Raw genomic sequence first — 15,292 nt, forward strand, 5'->3', positions numbered from 1 at the left:
CTGAAGTTTTCGCTCCAGTGGATAAGGATATGTATACATGAACATTCATTAGAGTGCGATTATAAGAAACATCTTAAATGCAGTAAAATATGGGTAAATTATAGCACTTACAACTGTTTAAGACAAATTTCATTTCAAAGAAAATTCATACTACAACTCTACAGAATAATGTTTATAGGATGATTTTTTTTTTTTTTTTTTTTTGTTTGGTACGCGGGCCTCTCACTGCTGTGGCCTCTCCCTTTGCGGAGCACAGGCTCCGGATGCGCAGGCTCAGCGGCCATGGCTCATGGGCCCAGCCGCTCCGCGGCACGCGAGATCTTCCCGGACCGGGTCACGAACATGTGTCCCCTGCATCGGCAGGCGGACTCTCATCCACTGCGCCACCAGGGAAGCCCTACAGGATGATGTTTTTATTAAAATACCTGAGACTATATTAAGCTGTCTTACATTGCAGTACATGCAGGTAAAGTGGTCCCTTGGTATCTGCAGTGAATTGGACCCTCACCCCCACGCCCTTCGTGGATACCAAAATTCAAGGATGCTCAAGTCTTATATAAAATGGCATGGTATTTGCATATAACCCATGGACATTCTCCTGTATACTTTAAATCATCTCTAGTTTACTTATAATACCTAATACAATATAAATGCTATGTAAATAATTGTAAACACAATGGAAATGTTATGCAAATAGTTGCCTGCCAGCATGCAGCAAATTTAAGTTTTGCTTTTGGAACTCACTGCAATTTTTTTTCAAATATTTTCAATCCACAGTTGGTTGAATCTGTGGATACAGGGCCCACAGATACAAAGGGCTAACTGTACAAGAAGGAGGACTGAAAAACACTTAAAAATTGATTCTGCCTTTCATTAATAATGATAATAATACATAAATGATTAATAGATTAGTTTTGATATATAACAAGATCTATGACAAGACAAGGATCCTCTTCTAGATATAAGGCTGCATATAATAACCTGGTAACAAAACAGTCTACTAAGGATACAGGATATCAATAAATAAAACACTAGTTTTCTGTATCTATTAATGTTCTTATTATATTGAATGTAATGGTCACAAAATGGTTTTCTACATATATTCAAATACCAATACTACATGTGGGATTCCAATTCTGCCAAAATACTGGAATAAACACTAAATTGAATGACTATTATAATTAAAAGAAGTAAAACTCTGTATAAAATTAACATTTTTCTTGTCACGTAAGGAATTGCAGAGCTGACAAGGGAGTTAGAAATTTCTGGTGGTCCAAAAACAAATGCAAAAAAACAAACAAAATAAAATCAAACAAACAAAAAACAAAGTAAAAACAAGAATCCTGAGATGGAAGCTGGTACTAAAGCCTGCTCTGCCTTGGAAGGTACTGGTCAATCCTGGTGACTTGGAGTTTCTGTATTAACAGCTATGTAGAGTGCCAGAAAAAGAATATAAAACCTTGGGCCAGAAGAAGGATAAAGGATACCCCTGCATCAAGAATTAGAACCCCAAAAGAATGCAATTTCAACTAGGGCCATGATATTGGCCAACTCTAGGGGCACCTTGAATTCTTCTGCAGAGTACCACAGACCTCAATGTGAGTGGTAACTCCTAGGCTTGTGCAATGTGGTGTATTCATTCTCAAGGACTAGGGGGTGAGAAGTAAGCCCACCGCACAAAAGAGGCCAGAAAAGTAACTTTTTTCCTCTTGCCACTCCTCTGGATGAAGAGGTGGAATAGAAAGAAAAATTACACATTTTTGGAACTGTAAGCCTATCCCTATGAGCATATGTAGCCTAAATCCATGCTACCCATATAGCCTGAAAAGACCTCTACTTCAGAATATAAATTAAAATGAATTTGAGTTGCCATTACTCAAAAGCAACTAGCAGAAGCAAACACACATTTTCTTGGAAGAAACTCAACTTCAACTCAGTCTACATAAATTTCCCACAGATGAGGTTTCAAGGAATATGAATTCACTGATAACAGTCACAAAACACACAGGCAAATCAGCCACCAATACTTAAAGCCAGCAAAGAAAAAGGAAAACACACACACACACACACACACACACAGCAGTCAGACTTCAAAAGACTTTAGATACTGAAGTTATCAAAGAATAAAAATACAAACGTTTAATATACTTCAAGAAATCAAACATTTAAAAGTATGAGTAACGAATTCTTTAGATAATAATAAATAGTGTAAATAACCAAGCAGACTTGAAAGAGAACCAAATAGGACTTGTAGAATAGAAAAAAAATAAAATTAAAATTCTCTTGATGCACATAAAAGCAGATTAGATATGGTGAAAGTTTTAGCAAAAAAAAATTTACAGTATTGAATAAATTATCAAAAAGTAACTCAGAGAAAGAAAACGTAGAGAATATAAAATGGCAGTTAAGAGACATAAAGGATATACTAAGGGGGTCTAAGAAAGTAGAGAAAATGAAGAAGAAGAAATATTTGAAGGGATAATGGCTGGGACTGATCAAAATTGTTGAAAGATATCAAGCTTCAGAACAAGGAATCCCAATAAATCTCAAGCAAAATTTTCTTTAAAAAATCATATTGGGGCTTCCCTGGTGGCGCAGTGGTTGAGAGTCCGCCTGCCGATGCAGGGGACACGGGTTCGTGCCCCGGTCCAGGAGGATCCCACATGCCGCAGAGCGGCTGGGCCCATGAGCCATGGCTGCTGAGCCTGCGCGTCTGGAGCCTGTGCTCCGCAACGGGAGAGGCCACAACAGTGAGAGGCCCACGTACCACACACAAAATAAATCATATTTAGGGGCTTCCCTGGTGGTGCAGTGGTTAAGAATCCTCCTGCCAATGCAGGGGACACAGGTTCGAGTCCTGGTCCAGGAAGATCCCATGTGCCGCGAAGCAACTAAGCCCATGCACCACAACTACTAAGCCTGCGCTCTAGAGCTCGTGAGTCACAACTACTGGGCCCGCGTGCTACAACTATTGAAGCCCACGTGCCTAGAGCCTGTGCTCCGCAGCAAGAGAAGCCACCGCAATGAGAAGCCCACGCACTGCAACAAAGAGTAGCCCCAGCTCCCCACAACTAGAGAAAGCTCGCACGAAGCAACGAAGATCCAATGCGGCCAAAAATAAATTAAATTTTTAAAACTCATATTTAGACACGTAATTGTGAAAGTACATAATACCAAAGAAGAGAAGATCTTAACAGCACCAGGAAGAAAACAGATCATCTACATAGGAACGACGATTAGACAGAAAAGTGACCTCAGTTGAAAAAAGAATGGAATTCTAAACCCAGAAAAATTAACAAGAACAAAATAAAAGCCTATTCAGACAATCAAAAACAGAGAGAAAGCCATCAATGCAACCTCAACAGATGAAACTGTAAACAATGCACTTTAAGCAGAAAAATATTTGCTGGAGATGACAGACCACAGTTGGAAAGGTATTGGTTTAAAATTGCCTTCATAGAACAGTAACAATAATGACTAACTTGATGGTTAAACAACATAAACTAAATATGTGCATATTATTGCCATTATAGAGTCCCGATATAAGTCCTTTCCTTTCAAAAGAAAGAATAGAACCTTTTTTATTGGTAGTCTAAATACAATGGATATAAAAAATGCTACTAATAAATTTAGTAGAGAAAATTCAAAAGCCTTAAAAATGTAGAAACAGTACCCCCTCACCCCCACTGTTACCTGTTATGAAGTGCATTGCATCTAAAGCAGACTTAAGGGGAAAAACTGAGATAAGAATGTTGATATTTCTAAAATTTTGGGAAGAACCGTAATTCAATACATAACTTGATATAGCAATATATAGCAATATAATCCTACTATCCCTTCCCAACGAGTCAAAATCTTCTCTACTATCTTTCCAAGCCAAACCATTAAATTGAGAAAAATCCTCAACTACTCTGAATGCTCTCTTAGCCTTCTGGCTCTAAGTGAAATCTTGGAACTGCTTGAGAACACTACAACTCAGCACTTTTGGGTAACAGATAGCTATTTGTTTTTCTCTCATCATTCTATAACCAGAGGGCCTGGAAGTCAAGTTTTTATGCTTTTCTTTGCCATATCCAGATCTATTATTCTTCCTGAAAAACCTGAGGTGTTACCCCTCCTTTAAGACAATCACCTAGTGGTACTCTTCCACTTCTCCACACGTCTTAAAAAGTTTATCACCTGTATGACTGACTTCCTCTCTACCACTCTCAGAGATGTCAACATTGATGGAAATGATCTGTGCTATTCCGTGGACTCTGTATTCGTCGAGGTCCATAATTTCAATAATCTTTTCCTCCACCTCACTTTAACCACTAGTTTTCATGGCAACACCTGAGGGCTTGTCATTACCTATAACTGTCAGTATTCCTCTCTTTGGCAACCACCTATCTTTCCAGCTGACTGACCCTCGTATTGCCGATCCAACAAGTCTTTGACCCTCATCAAATCTTCACTGTCCATCACCTCCCTTATGTCCTCATCTCCCTACTTACTCAGGTCAGAGTCCACAGTCTATCACTAAAATCACTCCCTAGCAATCTCCAGAAACTCCTTTTTCTATCTTACTTTTCCTGCAAGATTCCAACTTAGGTTAAACTGAACTCAGGGCTAGTTCTACATCTGCAATATAACAGCTAAAAATGTCTGAATAAAATACCACTCCATGCTCACTAGCCTTACTTTAATTTATAACCTCAAATCTCAAATCAATCTTTTTCACTGCTTGGCAGCCTATCTATTTTTTAGTTAATTTAGTCTCCTCTGTTATGTATGTTTTCACCATATTCTCTCTCCACAAACATCCAATATCTCCTCTCCCTCCTTATTCGAAGCTGATAAACTTGCCTCTAATTTCATTGAGAAAATAAAAACCTTCAGAAGAGGACTACATACGTTCCTGCCACCCCTCTTCCTTTAACTGTCTTCTCTCCTTACTCCTTTCTAAAACCCAGTCCACTTCAGCACTAGATTCCACTCCGTCTACCTAGTCAGACCTTAGACTTGACATTCTTTCCTCTCTGTTGTATTTTTAGTTTTTCTCTCTTCACTGAATTCTTTCTATCATTGTATACATGTAAACACACATCAGCTATTGCACTTCCAAGCATTAGTAAAATAATCAAGATAAAACATCTGAACAAATAATGTACTCCTATTTGTAATTAGCAGCATTAACACATTACTGAGTTAGCACAGCTCTCAATTTCTCATGAAACAATATTGAAAAGTGGGATCTTGTTTTTTATAGTAAGAGTAGAGGGTGTATTTATTGTATTTAATAAGAACATTGAGCCCTGGGAACAAACAGATAGTTGCTCCTGAGCACATCCTGCTTCAAATGACACCTTGAGACTGCTTAAAATTACAGCTTCCTCTTTTTCAGAAAGAACTGAACTCGGTGGTCCAACTTAGCAAACATGATCTAGGAAAAGTCATTAATGTAGATTCCATTGCCTATGAAACACCCAGTAATTTATATTAACTTTAGGAGGGTGGAAATTCATTTTCTTTTACAGTGCTAATATAGCCCAGTAAGGGCTGGTATACTGTAAATTATTTGTTGAATATTTGTTGCAAGGATGAACTTCTCAGACCTCAGTTTTTCATTAGGAATGAAGATAATAATACCTTATTGCTTTATTCTGGAATTAAAAAGGCAATTTTTGTGAAAGCCGATAGAAGAGCCCACAATGGTATGTTGCAGGTACTTAAAATATGCTTCATTCCTTGACATGGTGTAAAATGAAACCAGGTAGAGTAAGATATTTTTCTCAAAAATACTTATTTTAAGTACAATACTTATAAAAGTAATGAAGCATGCCAATATGTATATCAATTAAATTGCACTATAATGGATAACTTATAATAATAAAAAATGTTCTTTTCATTACACTCTTATTCCTGCCATTACAACTACTGTCGTCCTCTATGGTCAATCTTATTAATTTCTGTGACCAGTCTGAAGAGGATACTTTTGCTGAAAGGTAAGCCACTTTACTAGATTCCTAGTTCCTCAAGGTCAGGGACAAGGCCTCACCTATAGCATCTGTCTGAATCAGAAGAAATTGTTGATATTTGGCCAATTATGACATATAGGAATAGCAACTCCATATGGTTCAGCCAGTATCTAGGCAATAAATATTTATTTTTTACAATGCAGGGATCAAACAGTAACTTTACTGTTTGGCCTAAGAGTGATGCTGCAAAATATATGACTATAACCATAATACAAACAGTGCACTAAGATCATCAGGCAAATGTCTTGCTTTGTGCTATTTGCTCTTGCATCACTGAAACACAATTAATTCTTTGCTTGCGTTATTTCCTTTATATAGGACACATCCCCTGGCCACCCAACAACCTCTGTAATGTCCATTCCACCGACTCCTTAAGACTCAGGTCAAATGCTACCTCCTCTGTAAGCCTTCTCCAGGCATGTCCTTTCTGTGCTCAGACTCTGCACCTCTGTCTATACACATACCTCAAGAATGTATATAGACTATAACAGCTTCATCAAAGAATATATTCCCAAAATAATCAAATTATTTTTATTTAAAATATATTTAAAGTAAACTTATTTTTCTCTATTTTTAAAAAGAGTTTATGTTATCCAACTTTGAGATAGCTTATGTACTGTGTTAACATAACTGATATTACAATTTCTAAATAAAAACAAGTTTAATTACCACAAAAAAAGAATGTAGGGACTTCCCTCGTGGGGCAGTGGTTAAGAATCTGCCTGCTGGGCTTCCCTGGTGGCACAGTGGTTGAGAGTCCGCCTGCCGATGCAGGGGACACGGGTTCGTGCCCCGATCCGGGAAGATCCCACATGCCGTGGAGCGGCTGGGCCCGCGAGCCATGGCCGTTAGGCCTGCACGTCTGGAGCCTGTGCTCCACGACGGGAGAGGCCCCAACAGTGAGAGGCCCACGTACCTCAAAAAAAAAAAAAGAAAGAAAAGAAAAATCTGCCTGCCAATGCAGGGGACACGCGTTTGAGCCCTGGTCCGGGAAGATCCCACATGCCGTGGAGAAACTAAGCCTGTGCACCACAACTATTGAGCCTGCGCTCTAGAGCCCATGAGCCACAACTACTGAGCCCATGCGCTACAACTACTAAAGGCCGCGCGCCCAAAGCCTGTGCTCCACAACAAGAGAAGCCACTGCAATGAGAAGCCCACGCACCACAACAAAGAGTAGCCCCCGCTAGCCACAACTAGAGAAAGCCTGAACGCAGCAACAAAGACCCAACGCAGCCAAAAATAAATATATTTTTTAAAAAAGAATGTATGTAGATATATGTATGCGTCTATACACACACGTACATATATATGTATAGAATTTATATATATAGTCTCTATACATCTATATACATCTATCTATAGATATACACTTACATTCAGCTTTACGTATATGTACATCTATACATATATATGTATAAATATAGATACATCTATATCTATAGGTAGATGTATATGGATGTATAGAGAATGTATACAGTTTATATATAGTATAGGAGTCTACTCTTATGAACGTGTCTCTGCTATTACCTAATTTGAAAGCAACCAAATTTATAGGTACACTGAAAAGACCTTTGATTTCTAAAGGTATTTCATTTGAAAAAAAAATCACTGATTTTTATTCTGGAGTTCCCTTATATGTAAATCAGACTTTAAAAATTTGCACAGCAAGTCTTTTCCCACACTTTACCAGAAAGAGCATATAAATTCCTGGATTATACAAAACAGAATGACAGACTTTAGGTTATGTAAAATATAAACAATAATCAGCCATGTTTACTTCCTTACTATGTATTAAACAAACAAAAACTTACCAGTCTCAGAAGTCCTTACAGAGAGTAAAGATAACTGATTGCCATGACCAAATCTGGTATATGACCTTACAGAAATGTTATAGAGGGTGTAAGGTTTTAAGTCTCTTAAAATTATGCTTGTTGCTGAGGTGTTCTTCATGAATAAGGTATCTATATTTTTATAAAGCACTTCATAAGCAACAATAATCCCATTGGGTTTCTCAGGTGGTGACCACTTCAAACTTATTTCACTAGCAGTAACATCAATAACTTCAACATCTTGAGGTGATGATTCTGGTTCTGGGGGGAAAAAAACAAAACTTTAAATACATGTATTTTTTCATGCTTATTACTTCAGACACTAAAAGCAGCATGAGGTAGATGGCAATAAGCATGCAACACCATTTGCTTCTTTTTATTAAAACTGCACCCGATACTCTTACCATCTTCTGGAGTTCTCACAAAGATGTCATTTGCTTCGGACAAAGAACTTTCTCCAACACTGGTTGAGGCAGCCACTCTCATTTTATATTTTGTATATTTCTTTAACCCTATAAGGACAACAGGCAAGTTGTTTAAAGTCCTTAAAATAATATTCTTGTATTAGTGCCATTTAACACAGGACTAGTGAAAATAACTTCTTTGGGAGACTGGTTCTCTAAATCAGCCTCCTTATAATCCCAATGTCCCAAACTTCCTTGGGATGAGAGCCTTTCCATCTTGATGACGTTTTAGTTTTTTCCTAAAATATTAAGGCGATCATCTGAGGCTGAAGAAATCATTTTTGGCACCCTGCAAGGAGTACAGTTGATTTGGCACAAACACCATGTCAGCTCAATTACTTCAGCTGATTGGCACATACAATCAATCAAGCCATCAATACTGAGTTATATTGATGTACCAGGCATAAAATCCCTGGTTAAGAGTATATTCTTAGGATACCTGTTATCTGATGACTTTATTTGCAGACAACTATAGTTAAAGAAAAACACATCTAATCAAGTAATTTCTGCAAGTATTTTTCAAGATATCCATGGGAGCATAGCACAACAAAATCTGGAATGATGCAACACGTGCCCTGCTGTGTTTAACGGCATAGAGAGATGTGTATTTTCCATCAGGAAAAGAATGTCGAAACAAAACTTTGTTCTACCTGTTATGAGAAAGCTGTTATCTATAGTAGTCATCTGGAATGCTCTGTTCGTATCCAGTTCCATTGCATAAATTGTATAATGAGTTATTTTTCCATTAGGATATTCTGGAGGATCCCAATATAACAAAATAGATGAAGAACTAATATTTTTATACTTTATAACTTGAATGGAGCTTGGCACTTGAGAAGAAGAGTGAACAATTAATATGAATGAAAAGAAAAGTATTACAGTGTACAAGAGCAATATTTGCAGGTAATTATTTCAAAGGAAACACATTCTTACCTTGCTCACGTGTCCTAACATTGAGAACCGTTGGTGGTCCTTCTCCCATGATGGTGAAAGCAGATACACTAATCCTGTGCTCAGTGAAAGGTACAAGTCTCCTGATAACGTAAGACAGCTGTTCCGCAGCAATGTCAGCGATATACTGATTCCTTGAAGCTCCTATTTGAAATCAGTTTTTAAAAAATGTTTGGCTCTGTGATCAAGATCATTCTTGCTCACACAGTGAAATTTTAAACCCAATTTCACATTATTCATTAATCTCTCCATGTAATCCTTTATATGAAAGGTAGATATATAATTAATAATAAATATGCCAAATATACCCCAACAATATATATAAATAGTTTGTGATCATAATATAGTTTTGCTAGTTGTTATACACTATCCTGGAACAAGAGATGAGTGTTTTGAGAAAATATAACTTTCTAAAAAAGACAGGCTAGGAGTTTTTTCTGAAAAGACCATTAGGCAATAATATCAAATTTAAATATTATAAGTCAATGCTGCGTTACAATTTGAAAATCATAGAAATAAGGTTTTATTTGGACTCAAAATTCGCCACACATTTGCTAAATCCATTAGTGATTTAAAGCAAGCATGCTTATAAAACTGCCACATAAATATGTCTGGACAAGGATTTCAGAAAATGTTAGTTCTTTAGAACTTGCGCTTACAATGTTAATTAGCATTTAGGCCAAACAAAGTATTTGAGGAAACATCTACATCAGAAATCATGGGCCTCTAATTTTTAGTGTCTTCTAAAAATTAAGTCTTCTTTGCTCAGGAAAAACAGATCAAAGAATGAAATAAACATATATTAAATGCAATGTGATACTTCTGCCTAATTCCATCATCAATAAAATAATATAACACTTTTAATTTGGAACGGAACAAATCAGAGAAAAAGCAGTAAGAAAAAAATTTTTTTCTCACTTAGAGAGAGATTTTTTCTCATTTTAGAAAAACCAGAGAGATAATTTAGATTTGTGTCTTCTAACCAAGTATTTTTAATTCGCTATATATGACATTCTCTTTTTAGAGACAGTAAGATCCACTGACCCTGAAGAGCAAGTGTATACACTAATGACATCACCACATCATTGGGGTCACCTACACCTGTTTATCACCCCATGCACTAGAGTTGTAACTTTCTGACCTATTTACCTTCAGTGACATTTGAAAACCTATTAGTCAAAAACTGCAGAGAGTGTGAGGCCTGTAAATGATTTGAAGATATGTTAATCCCTTCCCATCACACCTGCTTTGGCAACTGTAATAACTGATTGTCTATGCAGCTTGGCTAGAGACTCTAGGGTGCTACTTTCTCTCCAAGGAAGGTCAGATGGGTTAGGAGGGGCCAGCTCCTGCCTGTGTGGCATTTCCATTTGCTGTATGAGGTTATCCGACAGTTAAAGAAGAAAAAATCTGACTCCAGCCCATGGACCATTAATAATTGGGTTGAACTCCCAGCTAAGGTTCATATCTGTGCTAGCTAGTACTGGTGGTTTAAATACATTTCACAGAACAACAACAAAAGAAATGTACCTACCAACTGCTGAAGGCTGGTCTTCAGCTCTACTCCTCACAGGAAAGTTATGATGTGGATGACTGCTATACATAACTGAAGCAATCGAGTACAGGTCAGAAGACATCTCTGCTGAACCCTCAAATAATCCTGCCATTGACTCTACTATGTTCACAGTTTCTGGAGCCATGGGGCCTTTTATATACTGCAATTGAAAACAGATATTTACAAAGACTGCTCGTGACAGTTATGTTAATAACGGCTTCATTCAAGGACTAGTTTCAAAAACTAGTAATTCTGGAATCACGGTTTTTTAAAAACTAATATTATTTCCATGACTGCTGTCTCTTTCACATTCCAAGATTTCACTCTGAAGCTACTAAAATCCTGCATCACTGTACCGACTGTGATCAATTCCATATCTTAAGAGACCAATACTGTATTGTGGGGAAAAGGAGATAATTCCTTTCTGACTTAAGTTAGCTTCCTTATGGTAAAATTAGACATCCTCATGCAAAGCTTTCAGGACTAAAATATTTTAACTGCTCACCCCCCAAAAATAAGTGTTCTAGGCTTACTGCTTCATTAATATGTGTTTTGCTTTGCCATCTATATGTCCTCATTTGTATACGAGGTGTGAGCAGCCTGCATGCCTGGTAGATACATATCACTAATAATAGTTTAATCTATCATCGAGAGAAGTTACAGACATGAACAAAATTACATAGCAATAATTTTCAGAGTTCAAGGCAGACCTCTCCAAGGCTCTGGATTTAAGGAATATTTTGGGTAACTGTGATTGTTCCTAGATGCCATAACGTATCTCACAAGTGTCGAGTTCACCGAAGGGGCAAATAATGAAAACAAAGTATCAGGAGCAGATTACAGATATACACAGTAGAGTTTTATGTTGGGACAACAAGAGGACTCTCTCCTTTCTTTCCCGCATAACGGATGGAAAGAGAATGAGAAAATCTGAATGTGGTCTACGTTTCAGATGGTACCAAGACAATATCAGTAATTGTGTCAATTGTGGTAATGGAATTATCGAATAAATTAAAATGTCCATGTCTTGTAGGAATCCATACTTAGGCACGTAAGAGCAAAAAGATATGAAGTCTGGAATTTATTTCGAAATAGCCGGCATCAACAGCAACAACAACGAGAGACAGCTGGGGCAAGAATGGCAGCATGCTGATCATTACTGAGTCCAGGTGATGGGTTAATGGGGACACATTTTATAATACTCTTTTTTTCTCCATTTATACCAGTTCAAAATTTTCCAAAATGAAATCGTTTTGGGAAAAAAAGAAACTGTTGCAAGAACTACTCTCTTTTTGTCAATTCCTTTTCAAGTTCAGTTTCAAAACTCACTCCAAACCCTTTTTTTAAAAAAGAAAATTATTCTATTCCTTCTCAATTCCCTGCTCTTATACCCTCAGAATTTGTAATTAATTCATAGTATAGGTTTTATTTATTTATAAAATTTTGGTACACCTGTGTTTTAATTATCTTACATGTTTTGGGATTGTGTTTACTCCGAGAGCCAAAAACAGGCTTTTAATTCCTTATTAACATAAAGCACTTAGTATCGTTAAAAAAGTAGTAGATACTCAGGAAAAATATCGGGAAGGCAAGAAATTTTAAGGCAGTTTCCTTATTTAACTAGCTACAAAGACAGCTCATTTAAATATTAACTTTTCTGAAAAATAAAAAAATGGAGAAAAGATGCAAGGATATCTCTAGTTCTCCAAATGATATTTATAAAATAAAATTATCTAAATCTTGTTACATCTTTAGCCAGAAAAGTATTGTGATAAAAAATAGGGAGATACCAATAAGATTTACTCTAAGAATATTGTGATAAAGCACTCTGGATAAGGAACCCTATATGGAACAAACTAAAGTTCTTCCATCTTTCAAGGCACACTTCAGCTCTGTCTCCACTGGGAAATCAGAGAAGGCATGAATCACAAACACATAATTCAGAGATGCTCTGGTAGTCCAGTCAATAGTTTATGCCTGAACCACACAGCTGTTTCCACTATCAATCAGCCACCCTTTGAGAATCCAGGGTACAAAGCACTTTATAAAGGGTACGATGGGGTAATACAAAGAATTTCCCCTGAACTATGATTTTGCATTAAATCTCTCATATTTTATACCAATGTCAGATAAGCTTTTGAGAGTTAAACCATCGTATCCTATCAATTAACTAAGTTAAGCATCTCTGTTGACAAACTGCTGTTCCAGCCTAAGAGCTGACCTGAGTTAATTCTATCTGAATTTTCCCAAATTCATTGGAAAGACCCTCCCTAACTACAAATGATTTGAACATTGGTTTTGTAAAAACCCAGAATGTTACTAATTATCACCAAGTGTGCCGTGTTGTGAATATTTCCCACACTTTGCCTCTCTAAAAAGGTATTAAGTATTAGGTTTTTCAAAGGATGAAAAAGAAAGAATTTTAAGAGCAAAAATGATGGGAAAGAACCAGAACTTAAGAGGGTAATGAGAAGGGGCTGAGAAGTAGGAGTGGAAATGAGGGATATAGAAGGGAATAAAGGCCCATCACAACTCCCGAAAGCTTGGACTCATTGAGTTAGTCCAGCATTCTCAACCTCAGCAGTAATAACATTCTGTGTTAAATAATTTTTTGTTATAGGGAGCTGTCCAGGGCATTGTAGGAAGTATAGCAGCATCCCTGGTCCCTACCCACTAGAAGCATCTTCCCAGTAGTGACAGTGAAAGCTGTCTTCAGAGATTGCCAAATGTCTCCTGGAGAGCAAACATGCCCCTGGTTGAGGACAACTGGGTTAGGCAATGTCACAATTCATCAACATGAAAAGCTTCTCAGATGCTACTTAGGAATCTTCAGAATTTACGTGAAAGAATTAGAAGTCTTCAGAGTTAAGTTCCTAATTCACCTGAATAAACCAACCTGATTCTACATGTAACAGTCTTCATTATAACTAATGTGATTTTAAAAAAGAAAAGAAAAAAACTCTAGTACATCTATCAACTTCCACTCACTAGAAGTCTGCTCAATTGAATCAATGAAGATGTTGACTTATTCTTAAGAAATGCTTCTCTATTTTATTATAAACTATAACATGACTTGTGCTATTATCAACCAGTGGTAAAAAGAAGTTTACAATTAGCATATGTTTGGAAACCTCTAATGGATACTATGTCATTCTGCACATTATTTGGGTGATAAATCCTTAAGACTTGATTCTATTTATGTTCCTAATAATCAATGAAGTAAACTTGTCTCAAGCATTCCTTAACTACCTTCAAGTCCTGTCCTCAGCCTCAATCTGAAGCAACTGTCCAAGCATTTAGCTGGCTTTCTTCTCATGCTCATCACTGACAAGCACTGATATACCTGAGAAATAGGTTGGATGAAAGGATGTATCTATACAAATCTCAGAAATCTGTAACACTACATAGCAAAGCAGTGTCTTTGGGGATAAAATGTCCCAGGGTTCGATTAGAATAACAAGTACAGGATGAGATTTTAGCGTGAAACTCAGCTAGAGAGCAATCCATGGAGAGATGAGTTTAGGGGTTTTCTAACTTCTGTCTCAGCAGAATGAGTCTCCCAAAGAAATTAGTTTTATTCTTTGCATTGACAGAAGTAGAAAGTTTACACAAAAGGAGAAAATAATTCTGCTCAATTTGGCTCTAGTCAAACTACATATAGAATATTGTGTTCAGCTGAGAAAGAGGCTCATTGACAAATTGGAAAATATTCACAGAAGAGTTATCAATAATATGAAGGACCTGGAAACCATGACTGATGAGAGCCTGAGGATGTTAAGCCTTAGGGAAGCCATGACCATTATCTTCAAATGATAAAAAGTTACATCACTGTGCACTGTTATTACTACTGCAGAGACTAACATTTAAAGCTACTGTGTATCAAGTACGGTGCTAAATACTTTTTCCCATGTGATATCACTTCATTATAACCGAAAGGGAAAGATATTATTATCTCCATTTTACAGTCATCCGTTCAAGTTCACAAAGCTAGTCATAGCAGAGGTGGGGTTGGAACACATTTTCCTGGTTGCAAATCCCAAACTCAAAGTCATTATAAGCTACTGTGTGGGTCTATAGAGGAGAGATGGGACAAACTAGTAAACATTAGAGGACGAATACTTCAGTCCAAAACAGTTAAAGAACAGGGTAGTTTTTTATTTATCTATGTATATTCTGAACCTATTACAGTGCCTAGAACTTTATAGTTACCTAATAAACGCATGTCTGTGAGACCATAAGGAAGCATGGTTTAAGGCTTAAAGAACAGGAGCTGCTTTTGTAGTAGTTGATTCCCTATTGTCAGAGTTGATCAAATATTTTAGCAGAGGCTGGATTCCCAATCATTTATTAGGCATGTTATAGATGACATTCATATATAAGCTTGGAAGTTGAAATAACAGTCCTCAAACGCTGAGATTAAACTTTCTAATGTATTTCTTCAAATATGTTTTTAAATATCGAGAGTAAAATCTT

At 36.9% G+C, this 15,292-nt stretch overlaps 1 protein-coding gene across 1 annotated transcript in view; it reads right to left on the minus strand.

The window, feature by feature from the left end:
* The window catches only part of PTPRQ (protein tyrosine phosphatase receptor type Q), a 196,363-nt gene that overhangs the window by 157,719 nt on the left and 23,352 nt on the right, over positions 1 to 15,292 (minus strand). Inside the window, exons 10-14 of the mRNA XM_065887336.1 lie at positions 10,799 to 10,979; positions 9,247 to 9,408; positions 8,964 to 9,143; positions 8,254 to 8,361; positions 7,832 to 8,110 (exon numbers count right to left, since the gene is read on the minus strand). Of these exons, the coding sequence (XP_065743408.1) occupies positions 7,832 to 8,110; positions 8,254 to 8,361; positions 8,964 to 9,143; positions 9,247 to 9,408; positions 10,799 to 10,979 (910 nt within the window). The remainder of the gene's footprint in view (positions 1 to 7,831; positions 8,111 to 8,253; positions 8,362 to 8,963; positions 9,144 to 9,246; positions 9,409 to 10,798; positions 10,980 to 15,292) is intronic.

This window comes from Phocoena phocoena, chromosome 11 (assembly GCF_963924675.1).
Source record: "Phocoena phocoena chromosome 11, mPhoPho1.1, whole genome shotgun sequence".
Classification (NCBI taxonomy): Eukaryota; Metazoa; Chordata; class Mammalia; order Artiodactyla; family Phocoenidae; genus Phocoena; species Phocoena phocoena.